Below are 23,081 nucleotides of genomic sequence, written 5' to 3' on the forward strand. Positions count from 1 at the left end.
TCAAACTCTAGGACTTAGAACCCAGTTTTTAGTTTTTAATTCACACTCATTCTGCTTTTTTGTTTGTTTTCTTCTGGCCTACAGGCAGAGATGTTTAGATGGAAATATTTTATATGTTCTAATGAAAAAGTAGGCAGAAGCATCTAAAGAAAAACACTACTCTGTTCCAACTGCTCTGAAGACTCTTGCAAACAATTAACCTCGTTCATAATTACAGCCACATAGCTGAATTTTTTAAACTGTCAAGAACTAAAACAGCTTTACTCAATTTTAAAACTATTAGCAGGTACTCTCTTATTACCTTTGCGGATTAACAATATCCTTCATTCCTTCCACAATATTCAGAAAGCACAAGTTTGTCTCTAATTTCTAAACAAAGATTTCTCTCATCTTCACCTTCAATTAAATTCTGATTCTTTAGAAGTATGGTACAAAGATTAACTTTAATATGATTACAAATCATTGTAAAAAATTAAATAGCAACACACATTAAGATTTTCAAAACTCTTAGGATATAAAAACATACTACTGACACACACATGCACACACACTCCTATGATGCCAATATAACAATCTACGCTTTCTACAACACTTTTGCTATAATAAATATTATGTTAAGAAGAAAGTTTTCCAATCCACAGTGCTTTAAGATTTTTAAAAATCTCTTCCTGAATACAAATCTTGTTCATAAGAGTGATACATTTCCATTTATATGTAAAAACATTATATATATGTAAAATAAATGAGAATAACTCATTAAGGTAGATATCTATTCTCCTATCTTATTTTATTCTCTACATTTAATTTTATAATCTGTAATTTAGTGATTTCTAAAAAATTTTTAAAGGATTAAACCAAGCACAGTGTTTAATGTTTCAGTATTACAATGTGTCTATGAATATTCTCATCTATCCTTCTGCATTCAGAAGTATTTTTGTAAAATATATTCTTAAAAGTGGAAATACTTGGTCAATAATTTTAACACAATGCCAAATGTCTGTCTTGAAAGGGTATATCACTTTTTATGCCCACTAACAGTGAAGAAGACTGCCTATTCATGTAGTGACATTCTTTCCAACAAAAGATATTCTTCTGATTCACCTTAGCACAGCAGCCATTAAATTTTACACTGCTCAGTCTATTGATGATTTACCTATTATATAAGTTACCTATTTAATAAAGCACCCACCAGAAGAGATATTACCAGTAACTACTGTAAAAGGAAAGCAAACAAAGAGAGAAAAGAGAAGTAAGCAAAAATATGATGGGGCAAGTAGAAATAAATGAAAAACATTAAATAATCATGCAGATGGAACCGTTCTCATTGGTACCTATACTGTCTAAACTCTTCTGTAGTAGTGCATTATTTGTCTCCCTCTTGGTAAAAATACTATGCTAAACTGACAGTTTTTATTGGGGATCTTTAAAGTTATCTAAAAGTTTCAAGAAATTATTACTTGATTTCTTTAATGCATTAGAGAAAAATAAATAAAAAATATAGAGTTATGAAAGGGAATTATAGGTCATAGTAGTGATTGTTGAAGATCTTGTGGCCATGAGAGACCATGATGTAGGTACGCTCAAAGCCCATGGGAAGTAACTGAGAAAGAGAAACATTATGCCTTTTCCATACCTGGACCACTCTGGAGCTTCTCGGTTTCATACCCAAAGGAAGAAAATGCAACTGTGGAAACAACTTCAGACTTTCAAGATTTAAACATCTTTTTACAGATAAGAAACAGGATGGGAAAGGAGAAGGCATGCTTAGGATGACATGAGCAAGAACAAAAACCATTTTGGTTCCATCAGCACAGTTCTGCAAGTAGGCTAAACCACAGAAGAACTATAACTTGAAAAATTCATCAATAATTATGATCTAATGAATGGGTTTACACTTTGAAAATAATATTGCTAATTTTGAAAACAAGAACATCAATAAAACACCTTGTTTACCATTCCTTTCTTGAAACAGTCTTTCCACTCAGTTTCCTAGATACCCTCTTGCTTCTCTTTTTCCTTCACTGGCTACACTTTCTCAGTCTCTTTTACTTATTCCATCTCCCTAAGACCTAAATTTACAGTGTCTTGGGGTGCTCAGGCCTGTTTTCTTAGCTATTTATGGTTACTTTCAACTTTGGCTACATCCATTTCTGGGTATGACAGTCTAAGATACTAACAGATAACATAATTAGTCGTAGCCCCACCCCTCCCCCCAAAACCAAAAACATAAAACCTGGACATACTGCAAAAGCCCCACCTGGAGGTAACGGAGAGTAAACAAAAGAAGACAGACTCTGATGGGGAGTTCTAAGCTTACTAGGAGTAAAGATGGGAAGCTATCCAAATTAAGTTATCACCTCTGCAGACAGTAGCCTAAGCTAACTGCAGTCTGCAGGTTCAGGTGCAGGGGAAGAGGAACCTGTGGAAGACTGAAGCCAGGATACCTTTACCACTGAGAGAGCAGGTGTAACCCAGAAGGGAAAGAACCATACGGGGGATCCCTAAACCTGAATCACTCATGAAAGGAACAGATTCAAAGCAGCTCAAGAAACGACAAAAGATCTGACCTGAGGCTGGAGCTAGTGTGCAAGAAACATAGTTGAACTTAAAGCCGAACCTAACCTGCTATATCAACCCCTCACTGGAGAAAAATAACCAAACCCAGAATCTCTACTAATCTTCATAATGTCCAGGGTACAATCCAAAATTACTCAACATATGAAGCACCAAGAAATACAAACATTTTTCTCTCTACAGACAAAAATGGCTGTTCTCACATCCTCAATGATATAAGAAAAATAAATAAATTTCCTCCTGCTGAATTAAAATCTTATGAGAGAAATAAAAAAATCTGAGCAGAGAAATAGAAACAACAAAAAAGTGTTAACTGATTCAGCCATATTTCACCCATAGTTGCTGGGTGAAAGACCACAGGATGCACATAGTCTCAAAGTTATCATTTCACAGATCACTTAATAATTGCAAACAGAAAAAGGTGCTTTAAAACAGAGAAATTTGGTGGACAACATCTAAACCAAGTGATGTAACTCAGCATCACTAGTAAAGAGACAAATAAGGGTGTGATACAATGTATTATTATTATACTGTTTACAATTACAATTTTTTGTAACTATAGAAAAAATACAGTTTTTCTACAGGTTTGAAATATCTTCCAAAAATTGGAAGAAAACACAAAACAAAAGGGAAAAAAAGCCAAAAGGAAGACTATTATAAATCCGAGGGAAGAATTAAAGCAGCTGTCCTGGGATCCATTTCCTTCCTTTACCAGGTGGCAACTCAGGCAACTTGTTAATCTGCTGATAACTGGTCCTGCCAGTAAATAGGCTGATGATTTTCCTTAGGAGGAAAGTCCTTATCTGAAGAATACTCTTAGCAGGATGTCCCTTGTTAAGGATGCTTACAGTAAACAAAGCCAGGATCTATGGGTTTATGAGGCATGGCACACTGGAGAATATCATGGAAACTACACAACCTTGGGGTACAGAAAGGGGGAGTTTCAAAATCTAAATGCTCTCTGCTATGATGTAGGAACTAGACGTCTTCATTTAGAGAACTCATCTACTCTGGGCCAGAAAGTGCATGTCTGATGCAGAAAGGAAGGACCCATGGAATCATGAAGCATCCCAGATGTCTCCTTGCTTTACCGGTACCTCTGACTCCATGTATCCTTGAAATTATTAGTAAAGCTGGATTCTAGGCAAAAGCTCTAATATGTGAGTCTGATTTGATAATATGAGTCTTTGTACTGGCTTAAAAATAAAAGGTGAGACTGTCAAAAATAATTAGAATCTTAGATTAACAATACTATTAATATTATTACTTTAGTAGATTGAGTTAAATATTACTTTGACACAAATAATTAACAGTATTCTTACAAGATAAATGAGGCGTCTTTTACTCTACGGAAAATTTCTTTTTAAGCATTCATAAGAAAAAACTTACCAAAATTCACAGTATGTGAAATTACAGAGAAATATCTCAATGAATTTTTAAAAAAGCATATACAACCAAAAATATCACAAAGTTCTAATTAATATATGAATATACATGATGATAAACCTGTAACCCAAGGGGTATGTGCACCCTAGAACACTTCTCCATTGAAATAAGATTCTGCCTACTTTACAGAGTTGTGGTGAAGCTCAAACGATATGATATAGTTATTATATTATTTTGATGATGTATTATTTTACTTGGTTTCACATAATATCTCTACAGATCATAATCTACAACATTTTTCCTACTTGTGATCCACTAAGGACAACAACTTAGAAACAGGCCATGAAGGAGCCTGAGATAAGGCAATCCTAATAGCTGATGCAAGCTCAAAGACTGCTTTTAATAACACAAACCTGAGCATGTAAAAATAGGAGAAGAATGAACAAAAGGAGAAAGAGTTTTAAAATAGAGAAGTAAAGGGTAGCAGGCAGAGCAAGTTCTCACAGAAGAATACGTAAGTTCTCATTTTATAGGAATATTCAGCATAGGGAAAAGTAACGGCTTAAGAAAAGAGAAATTAAAAAGAAAAAGGCAGATATAGGTAACTCGGTATGTTTAGCTATGAGGAATTAAAGAATCTGAAAACATGTTGCACATCTTTGGGCCTTTTTTTCCTAAAGGGCAAGTATCATGTTCATTATATTATCTCATCCAATCTCTAGAATAGAGTACAGATATATTTCAGAAGTTCTCACCTTACTGAAGCAGTAAAGTGGCTAACACCATTAGCTGTATAACCAGTTATGAAGTCCACCATCTAACAACTATTTGACCTTAGGTAAATTGCTTAACTTCTCTAATCCTCAGTTTCCTATTCTGTAAAATAGGGAAACCAATGATAACTACCACATGAGACAGTGAATATAAAACACACATGATAGGTCCTGGTACAGAGTAAATACTCCATAAAAGCTAGTTATTACTTTTATTATTGAGGAAGGGATTTCTTGTATATTTTGATGAATTTCACTGTATTCCTTTATTTACCATCTCTTTCTCTAGCCAAAAAACTTAACGGATCTGTAAAAGTTGATAAGTTACTTTAATTTCCAAAGAAAAAGAAACTGTTTCAGAAGCCAGTATTTATTGTAATATCAAAGTTAAAAGTATGACAACTATCAAAAAAGGCAGCAAAAACTTAGTATTCATGCATTACAGTCTATAAAATTAGAACCTATGATTTTATAGTATCGTAAAGATCAGGTCATTTTTTTTCTTGGCCAGAAAAAACACACTCCCATTTCTAAAAATATCTCAGGTTTTCTTCTTGAGGAAGTCATCTTGCAACAAAATACCCTATTATCATAGAAAGCAAGTATAGGACAGTATGTCATGAACAAGACTATAAAAATGTAGTGGTATATGAGCCACGAAAAAACTCATCTGGAAAAATGAGTAAGCAGAGGTTTTTCTCCAAATTTAAATTAATTTAATTTAAAGTGAGTTTTCTTTTTGTGATGATTTCTTTGATACTCCCATGTACATAATAAATACTTCCTTAAGAAATTACAAATGACCTTTCAATTAAAAACAATGCTCATATATTTGCTTCTTTTAGAAAAGTAGGCCAGTTTTGTAAAAGAACCAGGAATGAGGAATACAGTTTGACATGTAAGAAAAGCAAACATACAGTCTTACTCTTTTGTCCTGGTTGTTATATTTAAATTTAATCCAGTTTTTAAAAAGCATTACAAAAGAAGCTGAAGTCAGAGCATCTGATGCAGAACACCCTAACCACTGCCACGAATTCAAGCAACATATATATTATTAATTTATGAAGTCAAGGAATACACAGACTATGAATTTTAGCTTTCTGTGAGGCAACAATTCCATAGCGGTCTTATATAATCACAAGAAAAAAATAGAAAAGAAAAAACTATAGTCGTGACACAGTAGTCTCGTAAACCTATGAACTTTATCACTGAGTCTAATTTCCTATTGCTAATGAGGTTTAAGAACAACAGAAATCAAGCTTCACATATAGTTCAAATAGGACAACTCTTCTTTCTAATTAACTAAACTAAATTCATTACTGAGAGTTAAAGAAGAAAAGTATTCTAAAGATTAGTGAATATCTTTGTTCTTAAACTCTTCATACATTGTACATAGGCTTACGATATATAATGTATCCTTCCCATGGTAAAATAAAATCAGCAACTATATAGTAGTTCAAAGCCTCTGAATAATTTAGGACTACAAAAATGACTATTCAAAAGAAATTACAGGGAGAAATTTAGGTAAGGAATGTAATTTAGTAAGGGCCTTGGTTAAGGGAAAGTGAAAGAGACAAAGAGATAAACTATAACTTCCTATCTTAGTGTTATCCTCAAAATCAAACCTCTTAAGATTTTATTTCTCATGGGAACTTAATGAAAAGAACAAAAAGTATTATGAAAAAGCTTAAATGATGTGTAACCAAAGTGACACAAATGACAATTAGGAGCCAAATATAGAGTATTTTGACTCAATGATTGGATAAAACTTTGAGAAAGAACAGATATATCAAATAGACCCCATGAATTTTGCAATCCTGGGGAAAAAAATACCCCATAAAAAACAAACTTCACACCAAAGAAGAATCACGTCTTATATCTATTTCTATTCAGATTAATTGTTATACCTTTGTCTTATAAAACACTTCACTAACCCTTCAAAATGAAAAAGTAGTGAGAAGCTTTGATAATATAACTCAATTAAAATTTTTTAGAGAATTCTCTTGCTTTATCTATCTCAAAACTTGGAAGTTAGACCAAAATGTAATAGTCAAACATACATGCAAAATGACCCTGAAATTAAGATAATTGCTGGTACCAAATGTTGTTTTTAAGTTCTGCAATAAAACAGTCTCCCAGACATTTAATAGTATGTCATTTGGTAAATGAAAGTTTCCACAAAGTAAGAGCAGTGAGAAGACCTAAAAATTATGCTAGTGAAGAGTCTGGCTGAAAGAAACAAAAATACAGATCATTTTAGTCCAACACTAATTTTATTTCAAGTTACTACAGAGCTAAATAAAATGCTGACACCACCACACAAAAATTTATTGAGTTGGCAATAGGCAAAGCATGATGTCAGCCACCCAATATCACCATCCACGTTACCAAACAGTGTGAGCACTTTTATTCTCGAACTTAAATTAGACTTCATGCCTAAAGTTACAGTAAAAATAAAAACCATAGGCTTAAGGAATTATTAAACATAGATGAGTTTAGTTGGGCATAGTTTTGACTCAAATTAGTCTAGGACTTTAACAAATTCGGAAAAAACATGGAAAAATGCAACCTCAAATGTATTACAATTTTCTAAACGCGCTACATTCTTCACCAAATAGACTCATACAAATAAGTCTTAGTCACTTGCAATAATATTCAAACAAATAACACCACACACACACACACACAAAATGCAGGCTGACGGGAGACACAGAAACACACATATACACACAAGCACACAAGCCGTTACCTTCATGGCATGGATTTCTTCAAGCAATCTTTGTGCTCGTCTTTGGTTTTTTAACAGTGCATCTTCAGTCCCCCTGTGAAAAATACATTACAGTATGTAGCCAGGAAAAGCATTTATTTTAGACTCATATTATAATGAAAAGTCTCTTCATTTCTTTTGGAAAAGCATAATAAATCTCTAACAAACAATCCATTGCCCCCCACCCAACAAATACCCAGATTCCATCAACAAACCCAAGTTTTTGGCAAAGCAAGCATAATCCTGGCATTATATTAATGACTCTTACCACTGACAGTTTGCCTTCTAAAGCCTTACTCAGAAAGCCAAATAGTACTTTTTAATCAATCGATTAATAGTACACTGTATTTAATGGAACGGAAGTTTTACAAGCTACAATTAAAAGTTGGATATAATTTTATTAAACAAAAATTTGTTCTCTGGAATTAAAGAAAATCATAGACATTAAATATCTGATTATACCAGAGAAGAGGGCTATCTTCTGAAACATTTACTAAGAAAAGAACAAGAAATTAATCAGGAACAAAACACATTTGAAGACTGTTAAGTATTCACGCTTAAAGCAAAAGAACTATAAATAACATACTTTTTCTGTAACACCAATAAAACTGAAAATACAAAATACTATTTTTTTAAAACAATTGGGATGAACACAATGTGTTGATAGACACTTCCACAAGGTACTGGAGATTTCAAGTTAATTAGTAATTCAAGGAATAAAGTGATATAAAATCTTCTAATTAATTCAAGGTATTACTAGATTTGTTAAACTATACAGGCATACCACATAGATATTGTGGGTTCAGTTGCAGACCACCGGAACAAAGCGAGTCTCACAATAAAGCAAGGCACGAATTTTTTGGTTTCCCAGTGCATATAAAAGTTAATGTTTACACTATACTGTAGTCTATTAAGTGTATGACAGCATTATGTCTAAAAAAATAATGTGTATAACTTAATTAGAAATACTTTATTGTTAAAAAATGCTAATCATCATTGGAGCTAAAGTCACAATCTTTTTGCTGGTGGAGGGTCTTGTAAAAACATAGTATTTGCAAAGCGCAATAAAGCGAAACACAATATGATGAAGTATGCCTCTTTCAACATCCTAAAATAACTTCTAATAACATGAAACTCATACATAACCACAAAGAACTTTCATTCTGATAAGGCCAAAAGGAGATTTTTGAAAAAACAGCAAAATAATTCATCAAGTATTGTAGAAAGTATAGTTCAAACCATGTAAGGACATGCTGACACAGCACATTTTATCTCACTTAGATTCTCCCAAAATATAAAACAAAGTGCTGTATGTATGAGTAAGATATTTAATTATTCCTCTAGGTCTCACCTTCAAACTTTGTAAATACTGAACAAAAACAACTTTTAACATTTTATTAGTCACAGGACCATTACTTTAAATGACTAACTTTTTGGACTTCAGTCTGCCAACACTCCTGACAAGTTTTCGGATCACCAAAACTCGGATTCTCTTCACTTCTTTTCTCATCTTCACAACCTTTGAGGAATAAAGCCAAAATTAGAAAGGCTCTTAATTCAAGAAGAAACATACTTTACTTTGAGTCTCAATATTATGGATACATCTACCACTTTAACCAAATTTTTGTTTATATTCACAGTTTGATGAAACCAAACTTCTTCGATAATCAGTGAAGGAATAAGTCAACGATCTAAAAATGGATGAGGACTTAAGAGAAACAAGTTATGATTTTTAAAAGTCACAGCATTGCCAGTGATTAATATTTCAATATTACACTTATATCCTACTGGGCTTCAATCATAATAAACCGTGAGTTCCCTGAGATTAGAGACCATCATACTCATCTTTGTAACCTTGAGATTTAAAACAGTCTCACCCATCATGATAGGAATTTATTGAATGAGTGCTTGTATTAACAAAAGCAAATGTGTGAAAGTGATTATAGTTTACTTATTTATGGAGGACCCCTTACATTTATTTTCAGTCACAAATTATTTCAAGCATAACTTTAAAAGATATGCCAAAAACACAATGGCCCATTATGTGCATGTGAATGCCCACACGCGCACACATACACACACGTGCACACACAAAGACAAGCTTTAAATCATACCATTAAAGAGCAATACTGAACTCTCAGAACAAAAACATGGAAGTACTTGCCAAGAGATGGAAATATTCTAATGAGAAAGAACTACATGTTATAATAGTACCTAGTATAATAGGACGCTGTCATTTCATTTTACTAATTTTTTTGTCGAGGTAACAGTGGTTTACAACATTATATAAATTTCAAGTGCATATCACTATATTTCAGCTTCTGTATAGACTACATCATGTTCACCACCAAGAGTCTAGGTTCCACCCATCACTGTACAAATGACCCCCTAGTAACCACCAATTCGTTCTCTATATCTATGTTTGTTTGTTATTGCTGTTTTTTATCTTCCACGTATGAGTAAAATCACATGCTATTTGTCTTTCTCTGTCTGACTCATTTTGTTTAGTGTAATACTCTCAAGGTCCATCCACATTGTCACAAATGGCAAGATTTCATCTGTTTTTCACAGCCGAGCAGTATTCCATTGTATATATATATATATACATCTTCATCTACTCATCAATCAAGGGGCATTTAGGTTGTTTCCAAGTCTTGGCTATTGTGAATAATGCTGCAATGAACATAGGAGTGCATATGTCTTTTTGAATTAGTGTTTTTGTGTTCTTTGAATACCCAGAAGTGGAATAGCTGGATCATATGGTAGTCCCACTGTTAATTTTTTAAGGAATCTCCATACTGTTTTCCATAGTGGCTGAACCAATGTACATTCCTACCAGCAGTGTACAAGGGTTCTCTTTTCTCCACATACTCCCCAACACTTATTTCTTGTCTGTTTAACAACAGCCATTCAGACAGGCATGAGGTGATGTTTCACTGTGGTTTTGGTTTGCGTTTCCTTAATAATTAGTGATCTAATTATCTTTTCATATGCCTGTTGGCCACTGGTATATCTTCTTTGGAAAAATGTTCAGATTCTCTATTTTTTAATAGGGTTGTTTGATTTTTGGTGTTTAGCTGTATGAATTCTTTATATATTGTGGGTATTAACCCTTTATTGGATATATGATTTGCATATAACTTCTCCCAATCAATAGGTTGTTTTTTCGTTTTGTTGATGGTTTCCTTTGCTGTGCAGAAGCTTTTCAGCTTGAAGTAGTCCCATTTATTTTTTCGTTTCCCTTGCCTGAGAAGATATATCCAAAAAGATGTTGCTAAGACCAATGTTGAAGAGTGTACTGCCTACGTTTTCATTCAGGAGTTTTATGTGTTAAGTCTTACATTCAAGTCCTTAATCTATTTTGAGTTAATTTTGTGTATAGTGAAGACAGTGGTCTTCTTTCACTCTTTTGCATGTGACTCCAGTTTTCCCCAACACCATTCAGTGAAGAGACTTTCCTTTCTCCATTGTGTTTCTTGGTTCCTTTGTCAGAAATCAGCTGCCCATAAATGTGTGGGTGTATTTCTGGGCTCTCAATTCTGTTTCACTGACCTGTGCGTCTGTTTTTCTGCCAGTTCCATGCTGTTTTCATTACTATAGCTTTGCAGTATACTTTGATATCAAGGAGTGCGATACTTCCAGCTTTGTTCTTTTTCTGAGAATTGCTTTCACTATGCGAGGTCTTTTGTTCTTCCATATTAATTTTAGGAAGTTTGAAGATTAAAGGCCTTTCTTTTGTTTTTCAGTAGGTGGCGCCATAGGGTTAGTTTTAGGTTTCTCTTACCTGTGCAGCCTCTGGCTATATTTGAGGCTCTGCACATTCCACCCTCCACCACCTCTATTCAAGGTGTCCTCGGTACTCACATCTGTCACCCGTGCCTCTGGGGATCACTGATGCTTTGCTGCACCTTGTGGTCAAAGGCACTGCTGTGGCTAGAATGTTAGAGTTCTGTGCAGGCCTCTGCTGCTCCTACCAGGCTCTGAGCTGCGGCCGGGCCCAGGATCACGGGGCTCCACCTCCATAGCGGCTCTGCTCCCTGTGACTGCAGAAGCTGCAGTGGCTGGCTGACTAGAGTTGCACAGGCATGTCGGCTGACGCGTACTGGGTTCTCCGAGGCTGAGGGCAGCTGGGTCAGCTGCTGCAACCAGGGGTTCAGGGACCTGGGAACTGCCTCTGCTGTTCCTGTTTAGCCTCTTCAATGTGCTCCAATCCACCTACCTTCATAATGGATCTCTGCATTATGTGCAGCTCTCTGGCATCCTGGTGTGTTGGGTGATGTCGTGTTCGTTGTGTTATGCATGTTTCACTTGCAACAGATTGAAGGGGAGAGACAAAGGGCCCTTGTTATGACACCATGATTATGATGTCTCTCACTCTAAGTTTATGTTTTGTCTATCATTATTAGGAGTCATACATCTTATAATTCCTCCTGTAATGTCATTCTTCTCCTTCTCCACTTTAGGACCTACATACAATTCAGTTCAGATATAATCTTTCCTATGAAACTTTCAATGACTTCTTCATTTAGAGATAACCACTCCATCCTTGGGTTCCCACTATACTTTGTAGATAGCATGTATCTCACTGTACTGTCTCTAATTGCTCATGTATCTGTCTTCTTCTATAGTCTGTGAGCTCCCAGAGAGCAGGGGCCTTGCAATACTTATGTAGTGTCTTCTGTGCCTTGCAAGAGTGCCTGGCACACACAATCCCTCAAATTCTTTTTGCCAAAATACCTTTCTTCAAGCCTTCTGCATTTGGCCATAACAGCTTCTCTTACCCTCCATCAATATCACCCACTCCCTTATTCGCTAAAGATATGGTAACCAACTTAGAATTTCTCTCCATCCTAAGTTTTGCCATCATTCTGGGTGATGTAGATGTCCACTTAAATAATCCATCTGATCTGATTGGATAAAGAAGATGTGGTATATATACACAATGGAATACTACTCAGCCATAAAAAAAGACAAAATTGGCCCATTCACAGCAACGTGGATGGACCTCGAGGGTATTATGTTAAGCGAAATAAGCCAGTCAGAGAAAGATGAACTCTATATGACTCTACTCATAGGTGGAAGTTAGTATATTGATAAGGAGATCTGATCGGTGGTTACCAGGGAAAAGGGGGGGTGGGGGTAGGGCACAAAGGGGGAAGTGGTGTACCCACAACATGACTAACAAAAATGTACAACTGAAATCTCACAAGGTTGTAATCTATCACAACATTAATAAAAACAACAACAACAACAACAACAAAATAATCCATCTGATATCATATCCTCACTTTTTTTTCTTGTTCTTTAGGTGAGGAAGATTGGTCCTCAGCTAACATCTCTTGCCCATCTCCCTCTTTTTGCTTAAGGGAAGACTGTTGCTGAGCTAACATCTGTACCAATCTTCCTCTATTTTGTATGTGGGATGCTGCCATACTTTGGCTTGATGAGCGGTGTGTAGGTCCATGCCCAGGATTTGAACTGGTAAACCCTGGGCCACTGAAGCAGAGCGCACAAACTTAACCACTATGCCACTGGGCGGCCTCAATATCCTCACTTCCTGGCTTCTTTTTTTCTAATTACCTAATCTATTCCATCTCAGCTACCCACTTCCATGGTCACAGCACAGTCCTTGTCATTAATCATTAACTATTCCATTTCTAAAACCAATAATTCAAATACTTCACATTGAGCCCACAACTTCTATCAGCTTGCTTGTTCAACTCCACCCACTACAATCATCTTTGACTTCACTGGGACCACCAGTTCACTGACCCCTATATTTTCTCTCAATTAGTCCCTTCCTTTTAATCTTCCTCCTTTGATTCTGTTTTAGTACAGGGTGAACACTTGCCAGTGCCTTAAACTCCCCTATCCTTCTGGTTAGCAAGCCCTCTAGTTAACCCTGAATGAAAACAACATTCTGAGTTCTTTATTACAGCACCCCAACAGCCAGGAAAGTCTTGAGACATTCTATCTACTACAAATTTATCATAACTAATCTCAAGAGGGTCCCTACACTTCCTAGCAATCCTACCCATTAATTTTTGGTCAATTCACCCTATAATGACTATTTTAAACCTTGGTCTGCTTTCCTCAAACATCTGACCTCTTCTTCTTCCTTTCTCTTTTTCAATTTCATGGAGAAAATAAACATCACATGGGAACCACCACCTTTCTACCAATAGGAATGCAAATGTACTTGAATTACCCATCCTCCTCTATTAATAAAGTTACAATATAAGAAATATCCTTACACATTTCTGAGGTTAATCTTTCAATTGTGTTTTGCATCCCATCCTTTTCTGCCTTCCTAGAACCCTTCCCATAGACTATTCCTTTACTCCAGCATTGTCAGTCTCTTAAACGGATGTTTCTCATTGGTTTTAAATCATGTTTGAGTCATTTTCACTGAAGATAAGACAAACAAAACATTCTTACTTCAAAGTTCACTCGGAGCACTCTCTCTCTTCAACCGCCTTAGAGCCATGCTTTTAGAGATGCTCATACCCACTATCTCCATTTATGCATGCCACACAATCCCAGTTTGATTTCTATTCCTATCACTCCACTAAAAGTGGTCAAAAAGAACACCAATTATTTCTAAATAATTGAATCCAACAGGAATTTTTCAGACATCATTTCACTTGAAATTCCAGCAGCATTTGACACTGTTGACTACTTCCTCCTTCTTGAAACACTTTTCCCTTGGCTTCCATGACAGAAAACTCTCTTGGTTTTCCTCCTTCCTACCTAGCCACACCACCTTGGTCTTCTTTAAAGGCTCAACCATCTCTAATCAGCCATGAAATGTTAGAGTTTAAGAGACAGTCCTAGGCCAGCTCTTCTTTTCACAATATACTTTTTAGTTCTAAGTGATGTGTGTATATTATTTTATACACACATTTTATAGTGCATGTGTGTATATTATCTTATGTGTGTGTATTATTTTAATTTTCCACCTAAATAAAGATGACTAAAAAATTTCTAGCTTCAGCTGAGATCTTTTAGCTCCAGATCAAAACGTGTAACTGACTACTTGACATTTCCTTTTGGTGTGCTTAAAATCACCTCCAACTCACACCTGAACTCATATTCTTCACACTTGAACTCATATTCTTCACCTCCAACTGGATTCCTTTTTTGGTGTTTCATATTTCAGGGAACGGAACAATCATTTCATATATAATCCTAGGCCTTGACATAGCTTTCTTTTCTAAATCCCTCACAATAATCTGTTCCCAAGTCCTCCTAATTATCTTTCGAATTGTACCACTCTTTTGCTATCTTGACCTCCTAGCTCTGTTGGCAGAGTTACTGGTAACTGGTTTCTCTACAACCATTCTTGCCCCTCTCCCATCAGTTATACACAACTCAGTCAGAATACACTTTTTAACACACAGATGTGACGTCACATCTTTACTTAACTCTCTTCAGTGGTTTCCAGTCGCTCTTAGGATGGCCACTGGGGCCATCTTTTAGTCCTTCATCTTCACCATGCTCACCACTACCACCAAGTCTTTACATCTGCAGTTTCCTCTGGTAGGAATGCTCTTTCTCCACATATTAGCTTGGTAAGATCTTCTCATCCTTCTGATTTTGGCTCAATTGTCATTTCTCAGTAAAGTCTTTTCTGGCTTCCCTGAGAGAGTCAAAATTCTCCTTTATAAGCACGTAGCCTGCTTCTAGAACTTATCATGACTATTATTTTAAGTTTAATACTTAACTTTTAAGCTGATTATGTTTAATATGTCTATCTCTTAGGAGGTTATAAATTCCATGAACGTGAAGTATCTGGTTTTACTCAACATTGCATCTTAAAACCTAACATAGTGGGGGCTGGCCCAGTGGCATAGTGGTTAAGTTCATGTGCTCCACTCTGCTGGCCTGAGGTTCACCTGTTCAGATTCTAGGCATAGACCTAGACACCACTCATCAAGCCATGCTGTCATGGCATCTCACATAGAAGAACTAGAAGGACCTATAACTAGTACATACAACTATGTACTGGGGCTTTGGGGAGAAAACCAAAAAAAGAGAGAAAGATTGGCAACAGAGGGCCAATCTTCCTCAACAACAATGAAAAAGGATGTTTGCCTTAAAAAAACCCCAAAAACCTAACCTAGTGGATGGCATACAGTAAGTATTCAATAAATACCTGTTAAATAAATGACCAGAAAGGTAGCAATACTCACTTGTTCATTCAGTTTCAAATACATAATATATTAACAGAATGCAGAGTAATCAGGTTTCTTTTCCACTAATTATTTTAACCTCTTTGGAATTTATTTCAAAGTTAGATCCATTTAGGAAAAAACCATACTTGCATAAATGAAAAGCTATTTCATAAGCAGAACAGGGGTTTATGATATATTTTTTAAAAGTTGTCATTCATAAAATAAATTAATAGCAAAAGATAAATTATGCATTAAAACATATTAACAAATGTTTCTAAATGCTATATCCTGCTAGTGCGTGAGATGATTATATACTGTTTGCTAACTCCTGTTAACCAAACTTAACTAATAAACTGCAGTGGGCAGAGTTGGTCCTCAGTTACATTCCAATCATGGGAAAGCTAGACTCCAATTTTAAAATTCCCATTTAAGAAGTACTATGTTTGTCATTACTGCATAAGGGAATTTTAAAAGCAAAGGGAATGCTTTGCATATTTAGTTTCATGCCAATGCCAAAAAATGCTTTTCCAGCTTATTAACTTTTTCAGTATTTATGTACATGTAGTAGGAAAATTTGATAAGTTTAGTACATTAAAAAAATAAGTATATTCACTTCATGTAAAAATGAAATTATAATTTTATTTTTCTCACAGGTGCCCGCCCCAAGCACTTAACTTACTCCAAGCATTTGTTTTTGCAAAACTGATGAACAGCTACCAACAATATTCTTTTAGTTAGGATTTAAAAGGTTGCCAATTCATTTGTCACCCAGGAATTATGAAGTTGGTTGAAAGATTAAACCAGATGTCAACAAATAGGCCCAAAACACCCAATACTGTCAAAAGGCCAATGTACTACTTAAGGGCAATACACTTCAGTAAATTCTCCAACCAAAAGCAAACAGAACTATTATTGTTAGAAATGTGAAAAGAGTAAGAGATTGTTTGGGAGGAAAAGAAGGACAAAAAAAATAAAGTGAGCAAGGAGAAAATACAGGCATAATAATGAAAACAATATGTGCTGACAAAAAAAAAACGAAATGAAAGAGAAGTGGAAGGAAAGAGTGTGAAGACAGAAATTGAAGGACAAGTAAGTAGGTCACCACCATCAAGACTGACAAGCACAAGCTAGGTGTTTCCAAGCAGCAAAAGAATGCATTTAAATAAACCTATGAGAGCAAAAGAAGAAGAGTTGAGATTTACACAAACTCACACACACAAACAATACATGTGCCGAAATTGAGGTGTCACCTAGAATTTAGGCATACAGATGCCCTCAGCCAGCCCGCTAAAACCTGAATAAAGTAATATAACCTGGATCATCTCTTGGGTAGACAACACAAAAATATGACTGTAAATAAACTAAGGGGAAAGCTAATATACAGTACTTGCTTGGAAAAAGACCATGTGAACAAATGGGGAAGAGTCAACATAAACACAGGAAAGGGAACTCCAAGGAGCAAAAGCTGGCAGTGTCCAACTCAAAGAGATTCCAAAGAAGTGTTCCCCAGATAAGAGAATTGAGAAATTCAATTTGCACTGGAATAACTCAATTATGGGGATAGATGTATCATAGCCCAACCCTGAATCTTGCAAGTAAAATCCTTTTCTGTGGTTCTACATTCCCAGCAGTCAATGTAGATTAGTAGACAGGAAAAGAATGTTTTACTATGTGAACATTACTATCTATGTTAGATATATTTCTTAATAAATGAGCTTTCTCATTTATAGAGTCACTTATATAAGCTATGGTTAATGTGAATTTGCTTTTGAGAGAATAAGCTATACTTTTATGGTGACAAGGATAACAAGTTTCTGATCTACAAAGCTGAGAGCAAACTGTGGTCCACAGACAAAAGTAAATGCAACTTTGAACTGACTCTTAGTTGGCTATCTATTAGCCAGTTAACTAGCCATTCTCTTTTGGTAATGCACTGACTTTGCCACGCATTTGAAATAATCTGTAAGAAAACCCCATGGTTATTAGAAAACAATTATTCCAAGAGCTAGTATCGTTCTAGGAGAGCTTGCAGTGTTAAGAAAAATCTGAGTATATCTGTGTTTCTTAGAATACATTAAAACTTTTGGTTATTCATTACTCATCTATCATATTGGCAAACACAAAAGAATATGACAACACATTCTGTTCATGAGTCTGTGAGGAAACAGGCACTCTCATACATTACTGGAAGGAATGCAAATGGTATACTCCTTCTGGAGGAAACTTGGCAATACTGAAGAAAAATCCTACTTCTAGAAATCTATCCAGAAGACATACCTCCAACAATAGGAGAAGGCTACGCACAAGACTATTTATTGCAGCATTCTCACAAGATGTTGCATAAGAGATAAAATATGGTATACAAATAAAGCATAAGCAATGCAGTACTTTAAATCAATGCAGGAGATCTGCATGTATTATCATGGATAAACCTTGAAAGTAATGCTTGGTGAAAAAGGTAACTTTTAGAATGATGTGTGTGGTTTGATACTGCATTTATACAGTATGATACCACACATCCAAAGGTTAAAAATATACAATACTATACACTGGGTATAAACATGCGTATATATGTTATTAAAATTATGAAAAATAGGGATGAGAAAATAACACACTGAAAGAGTAACAATTATTTATGAGGTGGAAAAGAAGGTGGGTTAAGCATTACAATATGGCAAAATATTGACATTTGCTAAATACAGGAAGTAAGTTATAAGGACATTTGTTATATCATTTTCCATATATTTGAACTAATTTATAGTTAAGAAAATTAAATGTAGTTTTATATGAAGGACTTCTAATTTGGCCATTTGGATGATAACTTATTGTTAAATTATACTTCGATGATTTCTGATGAGTAACAATTTAAAAATTCTAGAGTGCTTGGTGATTATCTACAACTTAACCATTATTGAGCATATGCTGCCACCTAGCAAAACTTTACCGAACAGTTTAACAACCAATCAGAAAATGATTCTCTTCTTATGGATGGACCCTGATTTTACTAATTTCAGTAAAAATTATTAAAAAGTACTACACACTCAATTATGAAAAAGGAGCCTTGCAACTTCAAAAGCACATTCAAACATAGTTCTGGACATTTTTATCTTTTACAATACGTGGAGGCAAATCATTTCGTTCTCTGGTACTTCAGTTTCTACCTTTACTATTTTATAAGAAATGGAAAGCAATTTTCTAATGGGCTTCTAGGTAATTTGCTATCAAGAATAATGCTGGTGGGGCTGGCCCCGTGGCCGAGTGGTTGGGTTCGTGCGCTCCACTGCAGGCGGCCCAGTGTTTCGTTGGTTCGGGTCCTGGGCGCGGACATGGCACTGCTCATTAAGCCACGCTGAGGCGGCGTCCCGCATGCCACAGCTGGAGGGACCCACAGCAGAGAATATACAACTATGTACTGGGGGGCTTTGGGGAGAAAAAGGAAAAAATAAAATCTTAAAAAAAAAAAAAATTTACAAAAAGAATAATGCTGGTATTACATGAAAGCACTTCGTCCTTCTATGAAATTAAAGAACCCAATCAAATTGTTCCACCTCCTAATTCTGATTTTATCACTGCTGCCCAAACAAAGAGGTGACTGGAGCAAACTCAGCTCTAGTTTTGCAAATTCTTTACTCACTAAATGCTATGGCACTTATTTTCAATTGTGCATCCTTTCTTTGGTTTTAATGGAAAAGGAGGAAAAAAGTCTACATTTAGGAGCTTTCCCCCTCTCATTTGAACATTAGGTGACTCAAGCTGAGCTACGCATACTTTCATCTGCCCAACAAATATTTACTTATTATTACCTATAGACAAGGTACTATGCTAGTGGTTAGGGAAGTTGTTATAAGTGAGTTAAATCTTCTCACTTCAAAGTCCACATAAAGTACTGGTGATGATAAAACATGCTACAAATAATCATAAAATGAAGTAAAAAGTAATGGTTTATTAAAGAAAAAGGTAAAATTTTATATTACTTCAGAAGAATAAACAGATTTTAAGAACCTAGAGTCAGGAAGTGTTCTATAAATGTCAGCTTTTATCCTTGGGAAATTTTTGAAAAGAACAGAATTATTAAGGGTAGAAGACAGTGAGGTTAGCATAACAGATGCCTCTGCAGGCAGGCTTTTATATTCACAAAAGACATTTTGGGAAATGAAATATACTGTAAATTAGATAGCCACATAACTTTTTAAAAGAAAAAGCTATTGGGGCCAGCCAGTGGCGCAGCAGTTAAGTGTGCACATTCCGCTTCTCGGCTGCCCGGGGTTCACTGGTGTGGATTCCGGGTGCGGACATAGCACCGCTTGGCAAAAGCCATGCTATGGTAGGTATTCTATGTATAAAATAGAGGAAGATGGGCACGGTTGCTAGCTCAGGGCCAGTCTTCCTCAGCAAAAAGAGGAAGATTGGCAGTAGTTAGCTCAGGGCTAATCTTCCTCAAAAAAAAAAAGAAAAAGCTATAATTAAAAATTACACACAGATATGAGTACCAATATCCCAAAGATAATACCAGAAATTTATAAACGTTGTTGAATCTGATGAAACCTATGGACTCTTTTCCCCCCAGAGACAGACATACAATCACCAATTTATACATAATTTCAGGAAGTTATAGGACCTCTGAAATACGTTCCTGAATCTCAGTTAAGGAGAGCTAATTTAAGTTATTAAGGATGCTATTAATGTTATTAAGTTATTAATGATGCCTCAAGTTATTCACTCAACAGATAGGTACTGAGCATATGATAGTGAGCAAAAACGTACAGTTACGTGGATGGAATAAGAAATCTCTCACTCTCACATTCACATACACGCACACTAAGCAACTGTTACAACTGCTAAAAAGGAGAAGTAAATGGTGCTACAAGAGCATGTGCAAAGGATCTGTAGTGTGCTATGCTAGCTAGGGGAGGAAGGCCAGGGCAGCTGAATGAAGTACAAAGACTGTGGGGGGAGTGGTACAACAGAAGGTGGAGACATTGGCCTTGTTTAGACTGGTCTTTACCAAAAGCAACAGAAAGCCACCAAAAAGGTTTTAAGCAACGGAGTCACGTGATTAGATTCATGTTTTGAAGACAGCATGCTCACTGCACTATGGAGATTAGAGGGAGAGAAGAGTCAAGGTGAGTAGTTGGGAGGCCAGTACAGTAGTTTCAGTAGGAGAGAGAACTTGGACTAGGAAAGGGGTAGTAATGGAAAGATCTGAAAGATAATAGTGAATTTGAACTCTTTTTCAGATAGATTTCTTCCTTGGAGAAGTCATTAATTAATTTATTTTACCAATTTTCTGAGATTGTTTCTCTTAATTTCCATGAGCTATTTTATAGTAATGACAGCCATTTATCTGTCATATCTGCTGTATTTTTTTCTGATTGGTTGTCCTTTCTTTCCTTTGGGTTGTTTTTTAATTTCTATGTAGACAAATCTATATTTGTTTTTCTCTTTGTAGTTTTTCTCCCCTTAATTTTAAATTAAAACATCTTCCATCATCTCCACTTTTCCCCCCACCTTCATATTAAAACATCTAAGATTTACTTTAGTGTGGGATATGAATACTTCCTAATTTGATAAATTCATTCAGTCACCCAACAAACATTTATGCAGCAAATATGTTGTAGGTGACAGACATTTACACAGAGAGAAACAGGTAAACAAGTGTTTCTAGAGCAGAAAGCATTCTGGTTGGACAAATAGACACCTAGCCCAGACTGAGGTGAATCAATGAAGACTTCCTAAAGCTCAACTTCTAAGTGTTTTGAGGAGGCCTGGAAATTAGCTAAGTGGAAAAAGAAAGAGCCTTGAATGAAGATGCCCTAATGTCATTTACTAGTCTCAAAGTAATTTCAAAATTGAACAGGTAGCTCACTAATAGTTCCAGTGAATTCCCCAATGCGTCACCAGCACAAGCTTAACCTATGTTTATGAATATAACCTAAATGCCTTCAGAGTTCCCCTCTTTATCTTGTACTCCACTGACAAGTGAAATCCAGACGTATTAACCTGGCAGTACAGCAGTAATAAATTTCAGTTTTATTTTCTACTTCATCCCATAAATTCTCATCAATGGAGAGGTATCTATCCCCACGGATCCAAGGGGTTTCCTACTACCATCTCTTCTCTGCTTATACCGGTCCCTTTATTTAGAATGCCTTCTTCCCTTCACTGAACCCCTGACTGCAATTCCTGTGTAAGATCCTTGAAGACCAAGAACAAATATCACTCACTTCATTTTGCCTTCTATGGAAACTTCTCTGCACTAGTTGCTTCCTGGGCATTATTCTGTATCCTAGATGGGTGTTGCTTACCGTTCCCTACCTGACTACATGTTGCTTGAAAATAAAAAGTCTCTCTTACACACCTGTGTAATATTAACAGTGACTTGCTCATAGCAGATACATATCCACTGAATAAAGAGGATAAAGAACTTCCTTTGCTGTAGCTGTGAGGTCCTCATTTGATCCTTGCTTTTCCAGATTACTTTAAGTTTTCAGATGATTTATGACTTCCTTGAATAGAAGCAGAAACTGGACATGGGATATTGGCAGAAATGGTAGCCTGGCGACACCGACATGTTATGGTGGAGGTGATGAAGGCAAAGACCTGACTTACGACCGGAATCAGAGAGAACGAGAGATGCGAACTGGGAACAAGTATAAACAGCTCTTTCTTAAAGTTCTGCTGTAAATGGAAGGGGAGAAATGGGACAGAAGCTGAAGGAATAAGGTACATCCTTATAAACGATACGGTCTCATTCAAGATGAACAATCTCTTAGGAGAAGCTACAGCTCTCAAGCCCTCCCCTTCACTTTCAGCACTCAACAAAAGGCAAACAGGGAGTAAGGAGAGTTTATTAATTGTCGGGCACTGTGCAAACAGTTGATAAATGCCAGTTAATTTAATTTTCATAACAATCTTGTGAGGAAGGTACTACCATGAGCTTCGTTTTACATACGACGACAGTAAACAAAGAGATTAAATGATCTTTGCGAAGTCCCACTGATAAAAATTCACGAGGCCTGAGGCCAGAGACGGGTCTCTTGCTCGCCGCGCTCCGAGTCCCGGGAAGACAGCCCGGGCCCATCAAAAAGCTCCTTCCGCCGCACTCCCCGTCCTCGCCCCCGGCAGGACCACGCGCCCAGCAGAGACGCAGAAAAGCCGTTCCGACGGCCCTAAAAGGCACCCCACAGTTTCCCAGACCTCGCCGCTCACCTCGTTATTGAGGTTCAGGGTCCCGGCCTGAGCCATGGCAGGTCTAGGAAGAGGATCCGCAACTGCCGGCACGTGAGCTGCGTCCTCCAGATCGCGGCTGCGTCGCCACTCCCTTCTACGGCAGCCTCTTCGACCCAAAACCCTCCCGCCGTGCGCGCCACACCGGCTCTCCGAGGGGAAGAACGGAACTGAGGGGAA

The 23,081-nt window shown here is 36.4% G+C and overlaps 1 protein-coding gene across 1 annotated transcript in view; it reads right to left on the reverse strand.

Moving 5' to 3' along the window:
• LOC103557831 (serum response factor-binding protein 1) overlaps nt 1-23,073 on the reverse strand; it is a 68,609-nt gene extending 45,536 nt beyond the window's left edge. The window contains exons 1-3 of the mRNA XM_008530535.2: nt 22,884-23,073; nt 8,931-9,019; nt 7,483-7,555 (exon numbers count right to left, since the gene is read on the reverse strand). Of these exons, the coding sequence (XP_008528757.2) occupies nt 7,483-7,555; nt 8,931-9,019; nt 22,884-22,919 (198 nt within the window). The 5' untranslated portion in view covers nt 22,920-23,073. The remainder of the gene's footprint in view (nt 1-7,482; nt 7,556-8,930; nt 9,020-22,883) is intronic.
• Nucleotides 23,074-23,081: the final 8 nt, after the last annotated feature.

Source organism: Equus przewalskii, chromosome 13, assembly GCF_037783145.1.
Source record: "Equus przewalskii isolate Varuska chromosome 13, EquPr2, whole genome shotgun sequence".
Lineage (NCBI taxonomy): Eukaryota > Metazoa > Chordata > Mammalia > Perissodactyla > Equidae > Equus > Equus przewalskii.